The sequence below is a fragment of the Cololabis saira genome, chromosome 6 (genome assembly GCF_033807715.1).
Source record: "Cololabis saira isolate AMF1-May2022 chromosome 6, fColSai1.1, whole genome shotgun sequence".
In the NCBI taxonomy this organism is placed as follows: Eukaryota; Metazoa; Chordata; class Actinopteri; order Beloniformes; family Belonidae; genus Cololabis; species Cololabis saira.
In genome coordinates this window covers 24,670,868-24,697,055 of record NC_084592.1, presented here as the reverse complement: position 1 = coordinate 24,697,055, position 26,188 = coordinate 24,670,868, and the positions used below count along the sequence as shown (strand labels likewise).

At 39.1% G+C, this 26,188-nt stretch overlaps 1 protein-coding gene across 1 annotated transcript; it reads right to left on the bottom strand.

The window, feature by feature from the left end:
* Nucleotides 1-1,618: 1,618 nt before the first annotated feature.
* chmp2ba (charged multivesicular body protein 2Ba) lies at nt 1,619-14,776 on the bottom strand. The gene is made up of 6 exons (XM_061723780.1): nt 14,589-14,776; nt 8,712-8,803; nt 5,361-5,555; nt 4,497-4,599; nt 4,217-4,323; nt 1,619-3,190 (listed from the first exon to the last, which is right to left on the bottom strand). Exons 1-6 carry the CDS (start codon nt 14,620-14,622, stop codon nt 3,077-3,079), a joined length of 645 nt encoding a protein of 214 aa, XP_061579764.1. The 5' UTR covers nt 14,623-14,776; the 3' UTR covers nt 1,619-3,076.
* Between the last annotated feature and the right edge of the window lie 11,412 nt (nt 14,777-26,188).

The window sequence follows — 26,188 nt, the reverse complement described above, 5'->3', positions numbered from 1 at the left end:
ACACGAAAAAACCATCAACCAGCCAAGACTGGTTGGGATGAATGATGTGAAATTCAAACAATGAATCAAGGGAAAGTATTGAAATGCCACAATCGCTCAGAGAAAAGACTGGGTGCACTTTGTAGAGCGGCTTGTATGAAGTGGGGATAACTGTTATTTAAAAGAGCTTGAAATTAACTGACTCATTGAAAAAATATGTTCTCAGAGAATGCCAGCTATTAAATGTCTTTTTTCATGCCAAACGTATGACAAGTACTTTCACCTGTTTCAAACCAGTAAAATGTGCTTTGTAACTAACTACACCACCTGTGCCAACTTGTGTTTCTCCCTATTGTTTTACTAAATCAATAAATACTGTACATTGGGAGGATTCATAAATGAAGACATAAGACACCTTAATTCAATAATAAACATATTTCACTGTGACTTCATGTGTGTGGCTGTCGAGTAGAATAAATGCAACTCAGTCTTGGACTGTTGATTCCTGTGTCCAGGCAACGTTAAAAACAACTATAAAGAAAATGTTCAAGAGTGCCTCAAAAATGCCAAAGAAACATCCCTCAAATTGAAATCACAGTCTTGTTATATTTCTTGAAGATATACTGGAGGCTTGCAGCTTGAATAAAGCAAGATGTCAATAGAAATGATTGATTTTTGATTTAAAACAAAAAAAAAACAAAAGAAAAACAGTATTTGACCTCTATCCAGTTCATTATGATAAGCATAACTCACGATACTCTAAACATCAGCTGATGCTGTAAAGAGGAGTTACAGTGAGATTTTTATGATAATGGAGCTTCATTGTTGTCTGGCCGCGATCCTTTTCCTCTTCAGTACAAAGAATTAGTCTGGTTGGTCTGGGTTCATCTTTGACTTCCAGGGGACAGTACCAACAGACCGAGAAGAAGCTGCCTGTGGATGTCATTGGATAGGCATCCAACCAATCAGGTAAACTCTCCCAAACGCAAATGGCTTTTATAATCTGTACGAGGAATCTGTAGGACGAAATGGGAGGTAATGTTTATTCATAAAGCACCTGTTAAAGACAACAAAAGTGCTTTTCAACTCAAACAAAACAACGAAACGAAAAAACAATTTTTTTTTTTAAAGAAATAGTAAAAGAAAATAACAATGTAGATTATATATACCGTATTTTCTGGACTGTAAGCCGCTACTTTTTTCATAGGTCTTGAACCATGCGGCTTATACAAAGGTGCGGCTATTCTGTGGATTTTTCTTCCACCGCTCGGGGCGCTCTAACCGGAATTAGAATCAAAACTAAGACAAAATAAATGCAAAGAAGAATACAACATTTATTTTATCACTGGGGCTATCAGGAGCAAAAATTAAAATATAACGCATGTGATCTCCCAGACTCATCTCATTTTATGACACATTTTAGGAAATAAAGCGAATGGTTGACGAAGCTTGAACCACTGCAGACTGAATTAAGAAATCTGAACGGCTGAAAACCTGAGGCAATTGTGATGATTCTTGCAGTTACATAGTAATAAACAGAATGAAATGGCTGAATAGTATTTAAAATTAACGTGCGCCATTAAACTGGAGAGGAAGCTCAGACAAAATTGAAGTATTAAGGGAACGGCAGGTCGGAGGCTCTTAGAATAGTACCTGAAGAAACTTTATTTTTTATAAAACCCATAAATGTTTTACACAGTCAATTTACAAAGACTGAGAAATAAACAAAAATGAGAAAAACAAGGATGCATACACCTCTTAAAACATGAAATATCCTGGCCATTCAACTGCACTTAAATGTCAAAACCTGTTAAAAACATTGATGTTTCTCACAATTACCAGAGGCAGGTACACAGTGGAGGAAAAAAATGTGATCTGTTAATGTTAGGAGACGATATAAGTCATACACATGCAAGAATGGGACATTTTCAGTTTGTTTTGGCAATCGGGAATTGATACGGAAACAAAAAGGCCAGAGAGAGAGAGCGACGGAGGGAGATGGACAAGATTTCAATGAGCAGATGCTTCTCACAAAGCCTGAAGCTGCTGGCATTAATAAATCACCAGAGAAGTCAGCTTCAGCTCTGGAGAAGAGAAAACATGTCTTATATCACAGTGTCATTTTAATATATACATCCATTATTTTTGCTGCTGTAGTGTGTGTGTGTGTGTGTGTGTGTGTGTCAGCTTGAGATAACAATGACAGTAACTGCACAGCAGCTGAAAGAGACGAGGGACTGCAGGCCCGGTAGAGTCCTGCAATCCCTGTTTAAGTCAAACGGCAACCCAGGGGAACTAATTTGATTAGTAACAACAGAAAAATGAGTCAAAGCTAAGTGAATGCTTGATCTTGTTTGTCCTCCGATTAAATCAAATACCTAGGTGGCCAGGTGCTTCACCTGTAGTGACAGTGAGCTGTTTTGTGATGGTTATTGATTGAAATAGCTCATCACTAACAAACAGGAAGCAAAATGAGGTTTTTCACCCACAACGTGTTGCAAAACTAGTATAAATCGGGTGATATAAAGCAGGTAACTGGGAAAAAAAAAAAAAAAAAAGTTCCATCTGTTTCTCAACCTTACTGCTCTTTTTAATTTCCATCATATTTTATTCAATAAAACATACCAAAGATCACCCATATTAAATTACACAAAGGCTGACTGTTTACAGAAAAATCTAGAGTAACCAAAATACCCCCAGCAGACGAGTAAAGCCGGCTCCAAGTTCACATATGCCCTTGTAGCTCTTATATAGGCAGAGAGGATGACAGACCATGGTCTAGGTGTTTCTTTTCATCAAGCATCCTTTGTTTCTCCGTATTCAAGCTGGGACCCCTCCAATGTTATAAGAATAATTAGTTTCACATAAATAAATGGTCTGTCTCATTGATATTTAAGGCAACCAGCAGAAGAATGTGAGAATGTGAGTGAAGATGCATCTGTCTGCCTGCATGCCTTTGAATGCCAGAGTATGTGTGTTTGTGTGCGTTGCCACCTGCAGCATTGACATGATAAAAACCAGTGTTCCCCACACAGTCTGTCAATCAGTATTAATGTTGCACTGGTTTGAAATGTGAACATTAATACAAAATAGGTAATTAGTCCACTCCCAAAGCTCTGAGTTGTCTCTCGATCTCGTCATCAGAGATGGTAGCTTGTTTGGAGGAGGCGGCACTGGGGACGGACTTTCCTGCAGCTGGAGCTCTCACCATCTGGAATCGCACATTGGCAGAGAAATACCATTAGCATTGAAACCCACTTCAAAAGATACACACAGAAAAAAATAAAATACCACAGAGCTTCAGTCACGCACAGCTGCCCACTGACACTCCAAACAAAACCAGAGAAAGTCTTTTCAAATCTATTCACAATTGTTGTCACTTAAACTAGAAAACTATTTAGAACCCCCACCACAGCATATCAATCTCAGCTTTAAATGAGTACAGAAAAAAACAGCAAAAGTCAAAAGAATACATTTAAAACTTTGAATAAAGGTTTGTTGGTAAATAATCAAAAGATGTAGCCTTTACTGGCAAATCCACTTAAGCCAAACAAATGTTTTCCACTTAAGTGGTGGTTAAAGGGCTAAGTCACAACCCAGAGAGATCTGTACATCTAAAGATTGTTTCAAGTGAAACTGTTTATTTTCTTATATTAGATTTCCCTAAATCCCCATACTTTATGAGTCTCAGAAATTCCCCTCAGCCTAGGCTCGACTGGGAAACCTCTTATTTTATAGCACTGCTCAAAAAACTGAGCCGTCAGGATGCGACGTAGTTGGTGTATTACTGAGACGAAGCAGAAAACCAAACATAGTTCTAGAGATTTTCATAAAACTGCGTGTTTATCTTGTGCAGTGGTGGACGTTTACTGGACAGCGTGGGTTTGTGTGATGCGTGGGGGGAGAGGTAATAACTCGTGCAGCACCCCAGGGGGAGCCAGACACACAGCAGCCTGGCAGTTACAAAAGCATGAAGAGCTTTAGAGCTGTGGGCGAGCCCCACCATGTGGCAGCTGGGAACCATTCTAACAGCTGAGGAAAAGCCATGTGGAGCACTTATGGAATGAAGGCCCCCAGCAGAAGGGACAATAAGAGAGAAAAAACTAAAACAAATGTAAAATAAAATGCTAAAAAGTTATTATGAACTTACATGAATGCCACAGGCTAATGTGTATTTCAACTGCAGGATCACCAATGGTTACATCTGGAAACCATGAGCCAAATGTTGCTTTCTTACCTTTCCTGAGATCTCAATGCCGATCTCATCCAAGACCTGGTTGACAATGTCCTGAGACTCCTCTTCATCCCCGGATTCTTCAAAGATTTCATCTAAGGTGTCGTTGACTGGACAGATGGAAAACAGAGTGAGGGGAATTAGAGGGAGTAAAGGTAAACAAATTGATGTGTAGTTGCGTGGCAACACAGGTAACTCCTCACACCATTTACATATATTCTGATATCTGCTTTTGGCAGACCCGTAAACACCACAGCTGTGTGCGTGTATCATGTGTCCTTACTCATCTCCTCGGTCATGCCCATCTTCATGTTCTCCTTCTGGAAGTCCTGCATGGTTTTCAACGTCTTCTGTGGATCCATCTTTTTATTTACTGCCTGCATGGTCTGCAGACATTATTAAAAGATGTAATTAATCTGTTTTACTTAACATACAGGAGAAACAGAAGACACCAAGAACTGTTTGAGGAGGAATTGTTTTAAGCTACTTTTGACCTTGTCTACAACTACAGAAATGACGCCTCTTCAAATCCTGCTTCATTGTATTTGACCCGTTTGTGTCTTGCTGAGCAGCTCCTGCATTAGAATTGTGATCACAGTACTACATACTTAACACAAGCATATCTAGATGAAGTCAATAAATTACACTGAAATATGAAATATTGCATTGTTGACAAACTTTGAATCCACAGAAGCGAAAGTCAACTTTTTATATTTTGTGCAAGGTTGCACACTGTCCTTTTCCAAACACACGTAGTAAGTCTCTTGGTGCAAATTTCACCATCTCTAATTGTTTATCATAAACAGTGAAGTTTTCCTGCTTCAAAACTTGACTGAGTAACAAAAATGTTCAAAAACATGAACTAAGGTAGGACTGGGTGATAAGATCTCAAATACATCACGATTACTTGAATGTTGTAACTTTTTCATGATTAATAAGCTACTATTTTAGTATCATGTATCACTGGCAGGATTTTTGCTGTAAATATGCTATTGAAACCGAGCAGTATCCGTACAAATGTCTATTAAAAAGGAACAGTGCATGAATATTACTCGGTTACAGGTTCCTAAAGTACGTTTGGAATTGATTTTTGATCAATTGTCCAGTCCTAACCCCGGAGCAGTTTACAGAGATCTTCAGATGTTACCTTGGCTGAAGTAGACATGGCACCAGCCATCTTCATTTGCGAGTGCATGACCTTCGTCTGCGTAGACATGGAGGTAACCTTGGAGCTGACGGCATACGTCCGGTTCTTCTGTTTCCTCAGCTGGACGAGCTGCTTGGCGAGAATCTTACAAGCCTCTTTGTTACCGCTCTTTGCCATTTTTTTTATCTCTGCCTCCTGGAGATAAAAAGAAGAAAAGGTCTGAGCATTTACTTCTCTGACACTATCTATCTAGAAGACCATCTCATTCTGAGTGCTTCTTTATCAGCATCATTGCCAGCATGTAAACTGAATTGCAAATATAACAGAGATTACTGATTCCACATATAAACTTTCTGGAATTCAAAAGGTTACTTGAAACAGGAGAGAACAGCCTATGACTCCAATTGTTCATTTATAACATAAAGAACATAAAGAGATGGATGTACTCTGGAAACAAACAACTTTCTCCAACAGCAAATTCAAGTATCCTTCTAATATAGTTTCCCCATAAAAGATTCATGTTTTAGTAATGCATCTGCACAAGGATTTACAGTAAGCACACGTGTCTGCTCTTCTGCGCTTGTTTGAATAGAGAACACACCACCTGTGAGACGCAAACATCCCCATCACACACAGACCAGAGTCTCACAGACATGGAGATGTGGAAATCGGGGGTTTTCAATTCCGGTCCTCGGGCCCGCTGCTCTGCATGTTTTAGATGCTAAGTATGTATCACGCTGCTTTCAGCTCACCGTGATACAAGGAGCTGTGTCATCAACAGAGGTGTGCAGACCTTGATGACAAGATAATGAGGACCATTAATTAGAATCAGGTGTGTTGATGCAAGGCAACATCAAAAATGCAGGGTAGGGGGGCCTGTGGACTGGAATTGAAAACCTCTGGTGTAAATTATAAAAAAACAACATTGCAAATAAGTAAAAATTATTAAAAAGGTCATGCTTTCATCCATTATGGTTGGATTGCTTAGTTTTTGGCCATCGTATGTGATGTTTCAGGGATACGCCTAAATGCGCAGATGTCAAACCTCCTTACATCGTGGCTGAATCCATTTCCCAAATAAGTGACAAAAAGAAAAATATTTAAATAGAAATTGTTATAAGTAAAATTTACATTAAACATTATAACAGCAAAAGTAATCTATTTAAGTCACAAGTTATTTGGTCCAAGTTATTTGGCCCATGATAATCATGTCATCAGAATCATGACATTGTTCAATCCCTCAAACCCACAGATGTTTTTTCCTGATTATAAATTAAAAGCCACACTATGTTACCACTCCAGACCAAATGTGGGCAGCACATCACAAGAGAGTTGATGCATCAGTCCCAGGCGTATAGTGAAGTGCACATCTACAGACAAATTGGTATCACAAGTGTTGCTAGACACACCACACCAGGATAGCATTTTCTTTAAAGGTACTGGGGCTTTTTGTTAAAATGTAAATACATTTAAAATCTTTCACATAGCAACTTTAAAGTGGCTCTAATATGCTAATTTCCACCATTTTTCCCCCCTTAATATAATACTCTCATAATACTGTATATTACTAAAATATACATTGTAATTGTTATACAAATCTTCACAAAGCTCCAAAGTAACCAATACAGAGCTGAGAGTCATGCAGATCAAAAGTTACTCAGCCGCAAACAAATGCACGCATTTAGCTTTGGTAAATATGGATAAGTATTCCTTATAAGTATGATGCCTACAGGGATTCTGCGTGTGGCCAAGAGTCTATTAGAGCATCCCGAGAGATGTGAGCAGAGCTGCAGTATACAGTAAACAGTAAACACGGCAGGCCTCTCAGCATCAGCGTGCCTCGTTCATTTTTTGTGTGTCTTGAAAGCATCCACCTCAGAAAAAGAATTAATCAAATATTAATGTCTGATGCTTAAAAACGTGTTCCCCGCAAGTGCACACATGCACAGGCATACACAAGGTGCATGAGGTTTATTTTATATTTGCTCGCCTGTAAACCTCTCAAATGCCCTGGTAGGGCCGCAGCTTCAAGGAAAAAACAGTTTGATAGTGGCAATAATAATGTCAACTGCAGTTTCATGTGAAAACTCAAAGTGAATTGATAACAAGAAAAAGAGAGACTGGAACAGTTGGAGTGCTGCAGAAGGGGAAACTTGATGATGTCTTATTTACCGCTCTGTCAGAAAATAGGGAGGAGTGATAAATAGTGTTCTCCTAAATGTGATGCAAGCATCGCCCGAGAACGAGGCTGGGAGTCTTTCCTGAGTACGAAAAAGGAATCTTAATGCATTAGCAGAGGCCAGTTTGTGAAGAGCTTCCTGAAGAACAGATGGATGTTGTGAGGCAAAAGCAGCTCAATCAAGAATTAAATCAGATTTTAAAACTTCTGCTACAAACAAAAGACGTGTTTTCATTGTTTCTTGGAGGCAAACGACCTTTTTGATTTATTTGAAAAAATTGTCATATTTTTAAAAACTGAATTAAAAACTGTTTCACAGAGAAGAACAAACATTTGTAAAATAGAATGAGTCCGTCAGTTAGCACTTCTGTTAAATAATATCAAATCGATGTACAATTAATAGTATAAATAAGTCCAATATGATTATAGTAGACATGTATGGCCTAATTTTAACTGTTTACTTTTTCTTTTATACACTCATTAATGCATCACATCCTAAAGAAATATAGATAATGAATAGCTTGACTCTAAATGTACTTTGATCTTTGGTGGATAACTTCTGTCCTGTACCATTTTTAATCAAGCATGTGCAAATGTGTGCAGTTTCACAATAGGGGACACTTACGATTGTGCTAACTTGCAAATATATAGGTCATTTTAATTTCTTAGCCGAGGCATTTTTTATTCAAAATGTGCAACAAAGCTTTTAAAAACCAGACTAATTAGCGGAAAGCATTAATGAAGAACAAAAATGTGGTTCCCCAAGGAGGTAATTATGTCCCAAACGATATTTACTTAATACAACTGAGTGGGGAGGATACATTCAGCCTCTTTCATCTTTTAGAGAAGAGAAATTTTATGTGTGACTGTGATTATAGCTTTATCGTGTCACTCTGAGTGACTGCACGGCTCTCAGAGAGAATAGTCTTACTTGCCTGAAGCAAAGCCACCATACCAGATCATTTAAACCCATGAGCCAATCAACCTCCATCTCTCCATTGTAGGAAGTGGCTGGAATGTGTGATTGTGTATGTGGAAAAAAATACAGGGTGGCGTCAATAAAGCTTTGATGCAATATGCATAAGAGTAGATTAAACAAAATGCTTTGTATGCAGATCCAGTTATCCCCTTGATTTTTGCATGCGTGTAACAATGTAAGCAGGAACTCCCACCATTTGTTTCTCTTGTTTCTCCAGCGCTGCTCTGTCTCTGGTGATCTGTCTCTGAGTGCCTCGCAGCTCCTTTGACTGTTCCTTGATGATGTCTTCAACAAAAGAAAACAAAGAAAATCTAAGTAATACTAAACAAAAGATAAAATACAACAACCAACAACTGTTTGAAGTCACATAAATCCTAAAAAGAAAATATCCACATTCGCATTTAAAGATCATTGTGTTCTCCAGCTGGACATCAGTTGGACATTACTGCATATCTTTGTCAGTTTAAAGTCATGAGGAAGTGCATAGTCTTGGTCAGCTGCAAGACTTTTGAAGAAATGTAAAACACATATCATAGGCCTTAATAGAGAGTATATTTGAGTCTGTGTCCAGATGCCAGTGAAATACCGCTGAGTAGTCAGCAGCGCATCGACTGCATACCAAACCTGACAACTGTGCAAATATCAGGGCAGCTCACACTAACACTGAGACTCTCCTCTTTTTTTCTTCTCAGTAGAAAAGTAAAAAGTAGTTGCCACTGCCTGAGATTATCCAGTAGATTAGCAGACAGCCAAAATGCATTAAAATCTTTCTTTTAATATAAAATGGCATTTGATTGAGTCTATTAGCGCATTATTTTTTTGTGTGTGTGTGTTTTGGGGTCTTTTGCTTTTGTTTTTAAGTGTGTCATTGTATGGAAGGGACAAAAGAAAACATATCAGCTAATACATAAAATAAAATAGGCAGCCTACATCAAAATCAGCCACTGGCTGTGTTAGGTTTTGTTAAGTTTTGGGATAATTTGAAATAATAATAATAATAATAATAATAATATATATATTTTTTTTTTATTGGCTTTGTCTCGAACACAACAAAACCCAATCAAATTAAAAGCATCAAAATATTAAAAAAAGCAAAACAATTTAACAGTCTCATTCAAAAATAAAACACACAGCAAAACAATGTGTTCGAGAGGGAACAGGAGGAAGCAGAACGCTTATTTAGTCCTGTCCCTTCCTCACAATATCATATCATATATAACCTATGAAACTTAAATAAAATTAAAAGAAAAGAAAGAGAAGAAAAGAAAAGAAAAGAAAGGAAAAAGACAAAATAACAAAAAATAAATAATAATAATAATAATAATAATAATAAAGCTTATAAATAATCATAGGTTTATAAATAATAATAAAATAATAATCTTATAAATAAATATAATAAAATAATAATAAGCTTATAAATAATAATAAAATAATAATCTTATAAATAATAAGAATAATAATTAGAATTAAAGCTGCAAGCAGCGATGAACGGGCCCTCGCACTCACAGCCACCGCCCCCCATAAGCATATCAGAAAAGACACCACCCACGACTTCCTATGTCAAACCATTCAAAAGTTATAGCAGAAAAAAGGGACAACCAATCAGAAGAAGGGGCGGGGCTAATTCAGGCCAAGGAAGGTCAAGGACTCCATACAGAATCAGATGACACCACCCACGACTCTCTATGTCAAACTATTCCAAAGTTATAGCAGAAAATCGGGACAACCAATCAGAAGAAGGGGCGGGGCTAATTAAGGCCAACGAAGCTTAAGAACTCATTACAGAGTCCCATGACACCACCCACGACTCTCTATGTCAAACCATTCAAAAGTGATAGCCGAAAAAAGGGACAACCAATCAGAAGAAGGGGCGGGGCTAATTCAGGCCAATGAAGGTCAAGGACTCCATAAAGAATCTGATGACACCACCCACGACTCTCTATGTCAAACCATTCCAATGTTATAGCAGAAAATCGGGACAACCAATCAGAAGAAGGGGCGGGGCTAATTAAGGCCAACGAAGCTTAAGGACTCATTACAGAGTCCCATGACACCACCCACAACTTCCTATGTCAAACCATTCAAAAGTTATGGCAGATAAAAGTATTCTAGGGGGCGCTATTGAGCCGTTAGGCCACGCCCATTAATGCAAACCATGAAATATCAAATTTATCGCCAAGTCTGGCTTCCATGCAAAATTTGGTGACTTTTGGAGAACTATCAAATATGGACCAATCACATGAAGGGGGGGCGTGCCTTTTGGCGTCTAGTGTCGCCACGGTAACACTTTTGAAAGAGAAAAGTAATGCGTGTAGTTGCAGGATGGAGACGCACATTTTGATGTATAACACACCTGGGTGCACGTTACGGTTCGGGCTGAATTAACTGCCGAAGGAATGGCATAAATTTCGCCAAAATGACACAATTTATTCAAAATGGCCGACATCCTGTTCGGTTTCGGCCATGGTTCCAAGAGACTTTTCTTTAAGTTGCGCCATGATACAGGTGTGTAGCGATTTTCGTGCATGTACGTCAAACCGTATTGTGGGGCTTGAGGCACAAAGTTTTCCGGGGGGCGCTGTTGAGCCATTTTGCCACGCCCATTAATGCAAACCATGAAATATCAAATTTATCGCCAGGCCTGGCTTGCATGCCAAATTTGGTGCCTTTTGGGGAACTATCAAATATGGACCAATCAGATGAAGGAGGGGGTGCGCTTGTTGGCGTCTAGCGTCGCCACGGTAACACTTTTGAAAGAGAAAAGTAATGCGTGTAGTCGCAGGATGGAGACGCACATTTTGATGTATAACACATCTGGGTTCACGATACGGTTCGAGCTGAATTAATTCTCGAAGGAATGGCATATATTGCTCCAAAATTACGCAATTAATTCAGAATGTTCATAATGGCCGACTTCCTGTTCGGTTTCGGCCATGGCGCCAAGAGACTTTTCTTTTAGTTGCGACATGATACAGGAGTGTGCCAACTTTCGTTCATGTACGTCAAACCGTATTATGGGGCTTGAGGCGCAAAGTTTTTTCTGTCTGAACCAACCAGATGAAGGGTGGGCGCGCTTTTTGGCGTCTAGCGTCGCCACGTAACGCTTTTGAAAGAGAAAAGTAATGCGGGTGGTCGCAGGAGGGAGACGCACATTTTGATGTATAACACACCTGGGTGCACGTTACGGTTCGGGCTGAATTAACTTTCGAAGGAATGGCATAAATTTCGCCAAAATGACGCGACTAATTCAAAATGGCCGACTTCCTGTTCGGTTTCGGGCATGACGCCAAGAGACTTTTCTTTAAGTTGTCCCATGATACAGGTGTGTACCGATTTTCGTGCATGTACGTCAAACCGTATCGTGGGGCTTGAGGCACAAAGTTTTCAAGGGGGCGCTGTTGAGCCATTTTGCCACGCCCATTAATGTAAACCATTAAATATCAAATTTTTCGCCAGGCCTGACTTGCATGCAAAATTTGGTGACTTTTTGGGCACGTTTAGGGGGGCAAAAAGGCCCTCCTTTCGTCAGAAGAAAAAAGAAAGAAAGAAAAAAAAAATTCCTACAGATACAATAGGGCCTTCGCACTGAAGGTGCTCGGGCCCTAATAATAAACAGAAGGAATAATAGAGCATACTTGAGCATGGAAAATGAATTATTCCAACCAATATCCTTTATAAACTCTAAAAGATGGACAATACTCAAGCTTCTGATTGTAACAAAAAGGGGAGAAAAAAAAAAATCACAAAAAAATACTGAAAAAATACTGTAAAAACAAAACAAAGGTAAGATGCACTCAAAGGTAGAGAACAATTTTACACATTAGATTAGGGAATGAATATTAAAATATGGATTGCAGAATTCTTTTTAAAATAACCTATTCAGCTCTCTCTCATATGATCTATCTATCTATCTATCTATCTATGATTTCTTGAATACTTCAAAAAACAACTTTTTATTTAAAAAAAAAAAACAACAAAAACAAACGTTAACCCTTCTGAAAAGTTCATTAACTATGAACTTGGGTGAAAAGCATCTTTCCAGAGGGCCACTTGTGAAAACGAAGCATACATACGTATAAGGTGACGTGCCGCCAACGTCTCAAAGTGGGAGGGATATCGTCCTACAAATACGTGTGATCGTACCCCCCCACCAGCCAAATTTGCCAAATATCTAGAAGCCACTTCAACCACCTGACCTGGCCTACTGTGACCACCAAAAAACAAAAAAAAAAACCTGTGTCGAGAATATGAAGGATGAGGGCAACACTGCAAAAGAAAAAAAAAAAGCCACAGCTGAGAAAACCTGGCGACAACTCAACATGATGAAGAGGCAACGCAGCACAGTGAGTACAGCATGCAGATGATCGCTGTGGGTGAGGCTGGAATGGCTGAGATGGGAGGAGTAAGTAAGCAATGCTGTGGAAAGATTGGATTTAACCAGCTGAGCATCATTTTATGCCGCTACTGTATTTTAAAGTAAATCTCCTCAAAGATGTGTTTCATATCCAGAAGTAGGTGGAAAATCAGTCTGTCTGTCTTTTCTCTGGAAATTCAAACCTAGGGGGTCAGTATTTAAAAGAGATTAATGTATCAATTAATTTTAGAAAGAAAGAAAGAAAAAAGAGTGGAATTTTTTCCATTTATCCCTTATGATTGCTTAGCCTGTGAAAAGAATGCTCAAATATTCATACAGAAAGTCTTTTCAGAAATGTGATACTAAAATTAGGTCAAACTCTATAGGGCAGCAGGGCAATTATGTCACACAACTTTAATCACACAATTTTTGTGAATATCAGTCAAATGTTGAAAGCAATGTGAGACTTATGCTTCAGCCTATGTGTTTCACACAAGTAAAGAGTAATGTAGCCAAATAATGAGGTGTGTGTGGGATGGAAATTAGATAAAGCAGCACCAGTAGTGATCTGGAGTTATTATTTCATATCAAACATATTAAAGACAAATAATATTTAGTGTGTTATTAATTTGGCCGTTTCTATTCATTTGAAAACAACCACACCAGTTTTATTTCGACCGCCAAGAGATTAGGTTAACTTTATCAGATGGTTATGTTCAGTACTCGAGTTGTAAAAAAAAATCAGGGGGGATGGTGGGTTTTATCATATGGGGACAGATAATTTGTGCTGATTACAAATAATATAATATATTACAAATAATAGTACTGACCAAAACACCTGCAGAAATACTGCAGGAATGACATAGCAGCAGTTTAAATGCAGCCTTCTGTAAGCTTTAAATATCCACTGGGTTTACATCAAAACACAACAATAAAAAACAGTTTTCTGAATTTATCAATATGACTCTGTCCTTCACAGGATAAGTAACATGGATCACTGCAAAAACTCAAAATAAGAATATTTGTCATATTTCTAGTTAAAATGTCTCATTTTAGTAAAAAATCTTATTACACTTAAAACAAGACTCAACACTGGAAAAAAAAACAAGTTTCAAGTAGATTTTCACTTGAAATAAGTAGAAAAATCTGCCAATGGAACAAGATTTTTTTGCTTGTAATGAGAAGATAAATCTTGTCCCACTGGCAGATTTTTCTACTTATTTCAAGTGAAAATTTACTTGAAACAGGTGAAAATTGTCAAATAAGTTATTTTTCTGGTGTTATTTTTCTGGTGATGACTCCAAATGTTGAAATAGCAGTAAAACCACATTCATTGATGAAATGACATAAGGGAAGGCAGTTTTACAGGGGGGATGATTTTGACCATTTTTATTTCAGGGGGGATGCCACCCCCCCTCATCCCCCCTCAACTCGAGTACTGGTTATGTTGTAACAAACTAGTTATTTGTAACATGTATGACTGCATATAGCTGCTAGTTACATTGTAAAGCACATACATACAAAAATAGCATGTTCACTTGAGCTATATTGAGTTTGGCAGCACCAGAGCGCCATTTCCCAGCGAGTAATGTGACTGGTGACTCAACAAGACCGTAAACAGGTAAAACAAGTTGAGCGATGACAATTAATTTGAGGAGGGAGCAACACAGCTGGCTACAAACACCCCGGCTAGCTGTTCACACAGAGCAAACTCACCGTCGACAGTCTTCTTCTTGAAAAGTGAAGCCATGTCGCTGCTCTGTATTCACCTAAACACTCGATAAAAGTCGTGTACTGATACACAGTGTGATTCCCGAAGTGAAACCCGTGGTTTATCCGCCAGACCGGGCCGGTGGGTGAGTTTTTAGCGGCTGCTGCTTCCTGGTTGAGTCTGTTGTCGGAGTTCCTCCCTCAGCTGACTGACTCAAACATACACGTGACGTCACGGCGGGACTGCCGTGCTGCCTTCACGGATTATTCGTAAAATGGCTTATTTCGTTGCTAGTAACTAAATAATTGGTATTTAAGATAAATTATTTACTCAAAAATGTTTCCATGTGGTGTTGGTGTGCCGATAATTATCGCGTTTATGTTAACCAGTCGTTTAAGAATCGTACGTACAGTGCAGTTGGACAAAAAGGATAAACCAAGAAAAAGAAGTATAGAACCGGTTCTCACGACATCTTTTCTAGAACCCGAAGGCGGCATAAAGGCAATGAAGTTGTTTATAAACCATCTTGTGGTAACGAAGACATATTTTCTTTTTGCTAATATATGCCAAAGCAATCAAATGAGGTCGTGGATATCCGTAAATATTAAATTCTATCTTTAAAAATTAAAAAATAAATAAATAAATAAATAAATAAATAAATAAATAAATAAATAAATAAATAAATATATATATATATATATATATATATATATATATATATATATATATATATATATATATATATATATATATATATATATATATATATATATATATATATATATATATGTGTGTGTGTGTGTGTACATACTGTTGTTTATTTTAATCGGTTAGTCTTTTCTATCAAATGTTCTTTCCTCCCGGCCATGAACTGAGTGATACAATTGTCATAACATAATATTTCAAACAATCCACAGAGGGAGTCTATAAAATCACCTACACAGCTTCTTATGGCATGATACATAACATTCTCAATTTTGTTTTGTTTTTTTATTCCCAGAAGAGAGCAATCCTTTCTAATCAAGTTTGTATTCATATATTCATATTGATCTCATATGCTGAGAGGAACTTTATGATGGGTGGTGGGACCCTTGAACCATAACCAACTCAATTTTGCGCATGTGTGTGTCTAAACAGGGTTGTGAGTGGGGGGCACAAAAGAAGATGTTAGGTGGAAGGGGGATGTCATTCCAGACATGTGAGAGATGCCCAGTTAGGGCTGGGCCATTGGAGAAAAGAGTGACTTTGAAAAGAGTTAGAGGAGGATGGGTAGCTTTTTACCTTGTTTCTTTATCTTTAAGGTGTGTGCCATGTGTGCAAGGGCACAGTTCCCTGTATGCATCACTATGTCGACCTGAGGCATTACTCTTGTTAAGGTTATTAGGGAAGATGTTGTGCACTAATCAGTGGCGGACTGTAGGGACCCCGCTAAACGGCTTCATCATCAAAGGGCCCCGGGGTGATAAATCTAGTTTCAAGCACACAAAGGACCCTCTGTGACACTGAGCCCATATCTGATGTTACTGCTGCAAAGCGTTATCAGTATGCAATTCAGTATTTCAGATCAAATTTGGTAAATTTTTTTGTATCTGCTCATAGACATATTAGCATTTGATTAGAAACAAAACGGATGAACTAATCAGTGGTAAGGACTTTTCTATAATGGTTTCATTTAAGTGAGACATACTGACTAGGTTTGGTGTAAATATGCCTTTAGTATGGGGGTGTGTACTTTATTTTGTGTTGCTAAGGAAAATCATGAACTAAAAAGAATAAACAGGAAATGAAACAGGAAGATTTTTCCTTTTTTTCTTTTTCTGTGATCCTATCCATTAATTTGTCTTACTTTCTCCATCTATCTGTCCCTCCTATTCCCCTTTTTCAGTCTGCAATCTAGCCCCGAGCAAGCAGACGCGTAATGTTAAGGCACTAACTATGGGGTGCCAACACACACCTCAAGCAGAGAGACGGAGAACGAGACGATCATGTGTGAAATGAGATCTCTGCACAATCAGTGGGAGTTGAAGCCATAAAGCACATCAAGCTTTTCTGCTTTAAGGTATCATTGAACAACTTACACAAATCCCTTCACTTGATGACTGTTGAGTTGTTGCAGCCCACTAACAACTGTTTATGTTCTTCTTCTCCTCACAGATAAACCCATTTGTTGGCAACCAGCTGTGAAACTGATTGTGTCCACAAACTCCAGCATCCTAATTGTTCCCCACCTTATTTTAGGCAGCACATTTGAACCACAGAATTAGAAAGAAAACCATATTAAAACAGTTTCAAACCTAACACAGTGAAAACAGAACCCTGATTCGGTGATGTCTCATTTTTACAGCAGAGGGTCACAACAAATCAGCGGAGAAAAAGACTTCATTGAGATTCTACGATTTGTCATTTGCAATAGAATGTCAACAAATCTCCCCCAGGCCTCCTCAGTCTGCATCTTATTCTCATATACTGCAAGTATGACATAAATTCTGAATCCTAACAGGATATAACATATGGGAATATGCTGTAGTCTCCCCTTCACCCTGTACGCTGAATTATGTTTGTTTGCAATCGTGGAGAAACAAGGGACCGTGATGGGAGATGTGGGATTTTAGCAGCTCTTCTTTACTCTGATAGATTGATGGCGTATCAGTGCTTTCCAGAGGAGGGAAGAAGAACAGAAGGATGTGGAGTAGTTGAAGAATAGAAGACAAAGGAAAAACATTCATCAGTTATCTAAACTAACTGTAAGTTTAACTTAGTAAAATTGTAGGTGTTGTCTTCCAAGCTTTAGCTACATGTGCAGAAAAGTCATGAAAAATGACTGGCTGCACATCAGACTCTTGATGAGTGAGAGTTGCAAAAATTCTGCTGGCTTGCACATTTTGCAAAATGGGCCAGTCCATACTTTTCATATAAGGAAATGTTGAAAAGCGGATTGCTTTTGTTCATTTTTTCATTTCTTAGATGCATAGATCAGAGTATGCCCAACGGAAAATTCCAATAGTTGCGTTTACTGCTTTAGCAGAGGTCAAAATCAGATATACAGTCAGCATAGACAGCAAACTTAGATTTAGAAAAAGAAAAAGGGGGTTGGTAGCCTAGTGGCTACAGAGGTGGACTTGGGTCTGGAAGACTCAGGTTCAAGTCCATGGATTGCAATCAAGGTGAACCACCTTGAGCAAGGCCCTTAACCCTAACTGCTCCCCACTGTAAAAAAAAAAAAAGCAGCCAGGAGATTATTCAAAATTCAAGACTTTAGGAAAAAAACAAGCGTCAAATATCAGAACACAATCAACAATGTCATAGGCAAAGCAAAGAGCTAAAAACCATGAAAGGCTTGTGGCAGGTCACAGGAGACTGGCAAGATAGTGAATTTGATTGAATTTAAGCAATTTGGCAATGGATGACAGAAGCCAGGGGAGTTTATATGGTAACAGCTCAGTTGGTCCATCTCAGTGTGTCCAAAATGTTGAAGGACAACGTGGAGGCCCCCATAGCATGACACACAACACACAGTAAACCCTTAAAGTGTTTGAGGCATGCATGTTTAGTGTGTTGTGACCATGACCGCTGTGTGGACATCACTGACACATACGAGCGTCACAAACAATCAGAGAACTCATTCAGGAATGTACCATATTGGAAAAAACTTTCCAGTAAACTGAGATCAATGAATCCTCTGAGGACGAAATGTCAGGTCAGTTCAGTGATAGTTTGAGGGATGCAGTTAGTAAAGATAAAACTGTTTAAATGCTCAACAGATCTCCTGAAACAAATTCAAAACTGACTGATAAAGTATCACAAATGCAAAAGACATGTAGCAGGAGCAGACAGGCAGCTTCAACAGAGAATGAAGAACCATGACCATTCAGACAAACCTCTGTGTGCCCTTAAAATAAGGCTAAAGCTACTACTCACAATTATTTGTGCTGAACAGGCTACTTCAAAACCATGCAGTATTTTTCTTCTTTATTCTTAGCAGGCCGACTGCTGCTGTTACCTGTTCCGTGCATTCCTGATTCCAAGTGCTCACTAGAGGCAGGTTTCCATGAGTTGGGCCTGGGCTAGATTTACAGGGCCCACATGTCTCCATTACCAGGAATGCCACTGCAGTGAGAATATCTGGGAACTTCTCCGGGGCCGAGACAAGTCCCTGCCTTGGTTCAGGTACTTCAGAGCCTCTGGAAAAACTGCTGGCTTGGGAGTGGTGCTGGTGTTGACTCAGTGCAGACTGGATATGCTGCAGGAGATACCCCTGAATGTCCCTTTCAAATTCCAGTGTTGTATTCATATTCACTGTCACAATTCAGGAGTCAGTGGTGCATCAAAGATTTTAATTCCTTTGTGTTTATCTTGTCATTGTAATTTGATTTTCCTCTTTTTTCCTCTTCTTTATTTTATTGGCAACTGGGGAAAAACAAAGGCTGTTTACCAATTTGGAACTGCACATACCTAAATATGTCCAGCTTTTCTGTGTTTTTCAAAAGGATTTCAGCTTAATTAATATCTAATTTTCTTCTGTATTCAAATCTTTTGCAGGATGTTTCAACATTTTTTAATAGATGACTACATCCTGCACAGTGTCCTGCAGAGAAATTCTGTTTTCAGCACAAGAGACGAGCAGGTCTTTGTTTTGTTCTCATTCCAGTGTTTTTTTACATCTCCTTATTAGAAATTTGCTATGTTCCAGAATAAGCGGTTTTCTCTGTGTCTGTAGCACTTTTATTCCACCTTGTTGTGTATTGAATGCATACAGGTGAAACTTAAATTAAATTAAAAGAGGATCTAATGTCTTCAGTCAGCAGTCTCAGTGTGAAAGCTATTTCTTCATTCATATTACTGCTCCATCTGGTCACAATACACTTTAAAGGATTACCACTAATCTTAAACTATCACATCATGAGCCACGTCAACTTTAGCAATTTGGATTCATTTAGATAGAGGACATTAGCTCTAAATTAACAGCGTGTCTGAAGGGAGTATAGGTTAGCTTCAGTGTTGCCAATTTAGTGACTTTGTCACTATATGTAACAAATTGTCAGATGTCTCCAGTGATTTTTTTTTTTTTTTTTTTTTTTCAAAAAAGCAACTAGCAATAAATCTAGTGACTTTTTCAGGTTTTATTGGAGAATTTTGGCAACTCCAATGTGAAAGCACATATAAATTTCACTTGTTTCTCAGCCAGGAGCCAGTTCCTCCACGGGCCCCTCCCCCTGTAACAAAGCACTCTCAAGACAAGCTAGTGGTCCTGCAGCCCCGGCCTGCTCCAGTCAGAGCTGGAGATGTTCACACATACTGCAAAAAAAAAAAAAAAGGTGTTCAACCCTCTGTGTCTTTCAAATGACTTGTGCACAAAGCCATGGCTGATACTGACCCAGTGCTATTGAGCAATGATTATTTATTTATCTATTATTTTCTTAATTTATATGTACAGGATAGTCTCAGTGAAACGTGGAGTCTCATTTTCAAGAGAGACCCATTTTTACACAATGAAAATGTTACAATCAATAAATAATTTAAAAAAGATTGTCCAAATATATGCCAAGTTCCTCAATAACATGAATTGCATATAAATCATCAATATCATTGCAAAGACAACCATACATTTAATTAGAAGAGGATATTAATTCTTATTAATTCCATTATTATAATAATTATTCAATGGCACTGCACTGGGTTATAGGATAAAGAAAGAGGGTTGGAATTTTGACATAAAAAAAAGAATAGACAAAAATAACATTATTAGTTATAAGTTCTAAACATGTTCAGTGTTTATTGCCTTTTTTATCTCTCCCACCATTGTATTCCTTTCTCTTTTAGTTGGTAGCCACGTCTACCAACTTTTAGGACGACCATCAGCTGCTTTCCTTACTGAGGCGTGAACAACAGCTTCAGGCGGCGCTGTGTCTGGCATATACTTCATTTGATATGTTCTGGTTAAAGGAGCATGAGGCAGGATTTATGAAAAAAATGCGTATACGTTTTAAGTTTTCTAGTAATAATGTCAGATGAAGCGTTCCAAACCAAAAAGAATGAGCCCTCTAGCGTATCTCTCCGTTGCCTTGAACAGGCTGTGTGCTGCAAAATGCGCTGCAATTCTGGACCCGAATTTCCCGCGCTGTCCTGCGGATGTGACGTCAAATGACGCTGCATGCGCATCCCCGTTCTCCCGTGCCGGCTTCGCTGTTGGCTGCAGTACCCCCGACGGTCGTCGTGGCGCTAATGAGTCTCATTTCTTATTCTTGCCTCATGCTCCTTTAAAGGAGCATGAGGCTCCTTCTAAGAAATGAGACTCTCTAGCGCCACCCTTCGCCACGACGGCCGCCGGGGGTACTGCAGCCAACAGCGAAGCCGGCACGGGAGAACGGGGACGCGCATGCAGCGTCATGTGACGTCACATCCGCAGGGCAGCGCGGGAAAAGCGGCCCCAGCCTTGCAGCACATTTTGCAGCACACAGCCTGTTCAAGGCAACGGACAGATATACTAGAGGGCTCACTCTTTTTGGTTTGGAACGCTTCATCTGACATTATTACTAGAAAACTTAAAACGTATACAATTTTTTTTCATAAATCCAGCCTCAAGCTCCTTTAATGAAACTATGTTTTTTTTTCGGGAAAAGTAATACCTTATGGAATACAGTGTTGGAGATTTATTGATAATGCATGCAAGTTTGTTGCTGGAGCTTCATGTGTATTGATATAAAGTAGCATGTATCAGCAAGTGAATGCACTTGAAAAGTTAAATGCCTGTTAGTCCACTTCCAACACACAGTCAGTCTACAGCAAGAGACTTTTAACATGAATTATTAACAAGAAAATGTCTTCAGATTCCAAATAAAGTATTGGAGAGGACAGAGGACACATGGAAGACAGCATGTTGTATTAGCGAGTGGGAAGAGACGGAGGGAGGGTAGCGGGGAAGCAGGGTGGGAGCAGCAGGGGAGGCAGAGGGCAGGGGAGTTTCAGATAGTCTAATAAATCGAGTGAGTGACTCCACTCTTCTTTTTTCTGCCTGTGGGACAAATCTACTCGCGTTCACGAGCGCAACACAGCATCAGGGAATTGTGGGTAATGAGAGATTATTTCCCCCTGTAGTGTGCTCATCATCATTGCCCAGATCCAGCCTCCCCTGCCTCCCAGCAAGCACACACAGCGCTGTACACACACAGGAAGAAGTGGCTTAGATGCAGGTGTGGAGGGGCGTACCAAAGAACAGAAATGAACTGGAAACACACTCACACACACGCACACACAAATACACACAGAGTCCACGCGTCTGCTGGTGTTGAGAGTGAGGTCAAACAGTGATTTGTTATTGTTTAAATCTGCTGCTGGCGCCTATTTTAGATTTCACACTCAGCGAGGCACACACGTTCACACAATTCAATGACATCCTGTTTTATCCACAGGTCCTTCTTGCCTGGGGATGCTAATCTGTCTGAGGGTGGGTCCTACATGCATCAAACCAGAACCTTCTTTTGCCCTTTCTCTCCCCTTTTTTTTTCACTTTCTCCTGTCTCTTCAGCCCGTGGTCCTTTTTGCCCCCGAGCGAGGCTGAAACCAAAAGGAGTGGGCTGGGAGTCCCAGCAGGAGCCCAGCCTCAGAAACACCATTTGCATGAGGGAATTAGAGTCATTACTGCTGGAAGGGCAATGGAGGACGAGTCATTCACTCTGCAAAAGAGGGATGAGGATTGAAAAGTTTTGCAAAGGTAGTAACAGACAGAATGAGAAGATTTATTAAACAGATAATTAAGGGAGGTGTATGGATGCATTGATGTACTTTGCATATGTTTAAGTGTTTGGGTTTGTCATGATTTTAATAGCAACCACCTAAAAAGTCAGAATGTTGAACTTTTCATTGTGTTTTGTAGCACGGATCTTTGTGTAAGTAATTATCCCAAAGCATAATTACTTACACAAGTATAAATAGGAGATTCACTCATTGTGCTGGCACCACAAAAAAAAGGACTCACGTCTCGTGTTTCATTCATGACGCCTCTGCTGAGGAGCACTTTATCACTGTTACACTGTTACAGATAATATGAAGTTTTGTACTTCCTGTCATTGTTTGAATATGAAAAATCATGAAAAAGTCACTCTGAAAACGTACGCCATATGTTTCTAATTTCACACATATCAAGTGTTTAAAGAAAAACATCCTTTATGAACAATACAGTTATTTTCTGCAATTTGCCGGAGATTTTCATACTTGAGTTTTTTTAATCCGCATTAATTTTGCGCAAAAGGAAACTTTTTCCCAGTGTGACCCTCGAAAAAGAAGCCTCGCCTGTCAAGAAAATTCTCCTCCGTCCCGGTGACCCTGCCTTTGAGTCGCCATCATCTCATTAACTTCTTCCAGGCAGCGCGAGCAGCTCCCATTATCTTTCCACATGCAGAAAGTGAGTTAAAGCCAGAGGATCGACCGAGTAATTATGCGCTCTTTAAGCGGGGTCAGCATGCAGACACTGAACCCGGCGTCCACTGGCCGCTTTGGAACACACAGACGGTATGGCCGCAAACACAGAAGCACACACTTACACGCACAGTATAGAGACACTTTTCTTTGTCCACAATTAGGATTTTAAAAGTCTAATTTCTAATTAAGAAAATGTGCAAAAACTGCAAGAACAATAAAAAACTCAATGCGTGTGATCACTCAGATAATGAGTCCATTGTAAGTGTTTTTTCTCCCATTTTGCTTAACATGCAAATTTCACTTCCGTTAACTTACAAATTACTGTCTTTTGCTCATTAGTCGGGTGCCAAAGTATAAATGATTCCATCAAGTTGTTTCGTGACTTTGTTAAAACTAAATGAACATCTTCTGGTTTAAAACAGAGCCGTTTCATTGTGAAATCAAGGTTGAGTTTTTTTCCATCCAACTTGAGTGATAATGAAGAAAAATTCCCTCATGTTGCATCACTGTGTGTGCTCGGAGCTGCATTAATGGTAGTGTAATTAGTATTAGGCTCCTCTCCTCCCCCAATGCAGACACACATTATGAAGACACCTCATCTAATTAGAGGACAAAGCACCGCGAAAGCTCCTTCTGCAACTGAATCACTAAGCTGTATGTACAGGCACCTGAAAGCAGGTGTGATGTGGAAGATTTTGACCAATTAAATACATAAGTTAACTTCAAATACATGTTCTGCCTCAATAGAAACATTTCAGTCATTTTACAGCTCTAGCTCGCCCCTTTTTTAAATTATTGGTGGTCATCTTGAAACAATCTTAGGCTGCAGATTGACAAACAAGCGAGCTCCCCCCCACTTCTGCAGCCACCTTGTGTCTTCACCTTGAGACTTGCAGTTCAACGTAACAAACAGAAACAAAAAAAGCAGTATGATAAAATGAAAAAATGCATTCCTTTGAAAAATCAATCAATTTCAACTTCTATATTAGCACACCTGCAGTTTTGAAAGTCTTCTTTTTGTGATTATTATAGTTTTAGACCTATATACAGTTATAGAAATAAAAAATAAATAAAAATCCACATTAAATGAATGGTATACTAATTAAATGTGTGTCGTTTTTAACATTGTGCCGAAGAATAAAATTCCTTGAGTACAAAATATCATCATCATCATTATTACAAGGTAATTGTGAGAGTTCGCCCATGCAGGTGTGCATTTCTGCAGACTTCCTCCAGGGCAAAAGACTGAGAGCAACCACTCTGCAAAAGTCATGATGTTGCACTTTGTCAAACGTGCAATCTAATCAACATCGGTGCTCAACTCCATCTCACACCTGCCTCATCAGATGTGCAGTGTAAGGGAGAAAGAGTAGATTAGTCTTTTTTAATTAATAATTCTGAAAATGAAGTTTAAAACAATATGACGTAAGTAACATTTACAAAAGATGTTTTTTACTTGCAAACTTCAAGTCGGCAATAGTTTTTCCTGTACATCCTAGACTCAGATCTAGGGCAAAACCCCTGAGACCCCTGTTTTGATTTCTTGGGGTTTATCCCTCAAATCTCATCTCTCCCTTTCCTCTGAAATGACTGTTTTCTAACGTCGTGGAGGTTTATTGGAACCTTGAAGTTTCTTCAGATCTAAGGCACTGGAGCTCTCCCTCACCCATGCACGGAAAAGCCAACAATTCTCCACTCGAATTACAGCGACTTCCCCTCTCCTCTCTCTTTTACCCCAGTAAAGCAGCCACTAATAATCATCTCTGTGCCTCATTAAGGCGCAGAGGAGCGGAGGCACCGGCTGCTCCAGATGTTTGGTGGAAAACCCCTGAGGTCCAGTGTCTTGTGTCAGGCAATTTGAGTGCATTTGTCTGTTTTGAAGCGCTCAGTGAACCATGCAGGGGTTTGATACTTCCTGTAGTGTCTTGCGGCTTCACTCTTTGTGCTCCAGTGCCCCACTTCCAAAGCAAGCGGACACACTCAGGGAGTAGATTTTCTCTGTGGGAACACTAGGTGGAGATGTGGACAAACGGTGCCATCTCAACACTGTTTTAGGATCAGTTTTTCTGTGCCCTGCTGCACTTCGACTGGGAGGTGCATTAGGTCTAAATGATTGGTGGCATTACAGATGATATGGTTGATTTAAGACTTGTTCCCCACAATATTGACTCAATCATGCATCCCTGTCTTACTAGCAGTGGAGGATCAGAGGAATTTTGCTGTTTGTATTGCATTTGTTGCTTTTAATCCGTTGTAGCACTTGTGTTCCACATGTAATGTGGAAAGTGCCGTATCAATAAAGTTTGAGTGATTAATCTTGTTTTGATGGCTCATTCATTATAAAACTGATCAGTAAGTTATTCTGGCAGCATCACAAAGAACACAGTTAGTAATTAAACGGTTAGACAAATACCAAAAGAACATGAAAATACAGCCGCTGATAATTTTCCAATTATTTTCTTATTCTTATTCTTGGGAAACGTGGTGCTACACTGACATCATCTCAAGGTCAAACCTACAATGTTAAAGAAACTAAAATAGAATAAAAAATCTACAGCTCATATTTTACGAGCTTTGGAATCTTACTGAAGTAATCCATGTTTCAGCTGACAACAATTATTGGTTATTGAAGTCTTCATGATTGAGGTCACATAAAGATTCTAAATGTGTTAAAATGTGAGAATGAGAGCATTCACACACAGCTCAAATTATTGGGACTAAACAGAACTAACCAGCAGTGGAGCCACTTGTCAGTGAGGTTATTTGAAAAAAAAAAAGGAATACAATTACAATACAACTCTGTAATAATAAAAAAGAGGTCATATGGTGTATTGAATGCAGATTTAATCTGTTATAGAGTGACAGGCCCATCAGGATAAGAGGAGCTGTGGGTAAAGTGATGAACCCATCATGTCTGGTGCTTATCATGTGTGCCTATTGGGGCAGTATTATGATATGGGGTTGCTTCATTTGGTCAGGTTTGGGGTCAGAAATCAGATGATCAAAAGTAGCCCAGCTGACTGACTGTTTTTTAAGCCTATCGAAAGATGACGAGACATCATTTTCACACGTGGATTAACCGCCACCAAAGTCCAGACATTACAGTATATATATTTAAGATGGCCTGCATAGAGAAGACCCCCTGTATACACATAATTCACACTCCGCTGTGTCATCAAAGTGAATT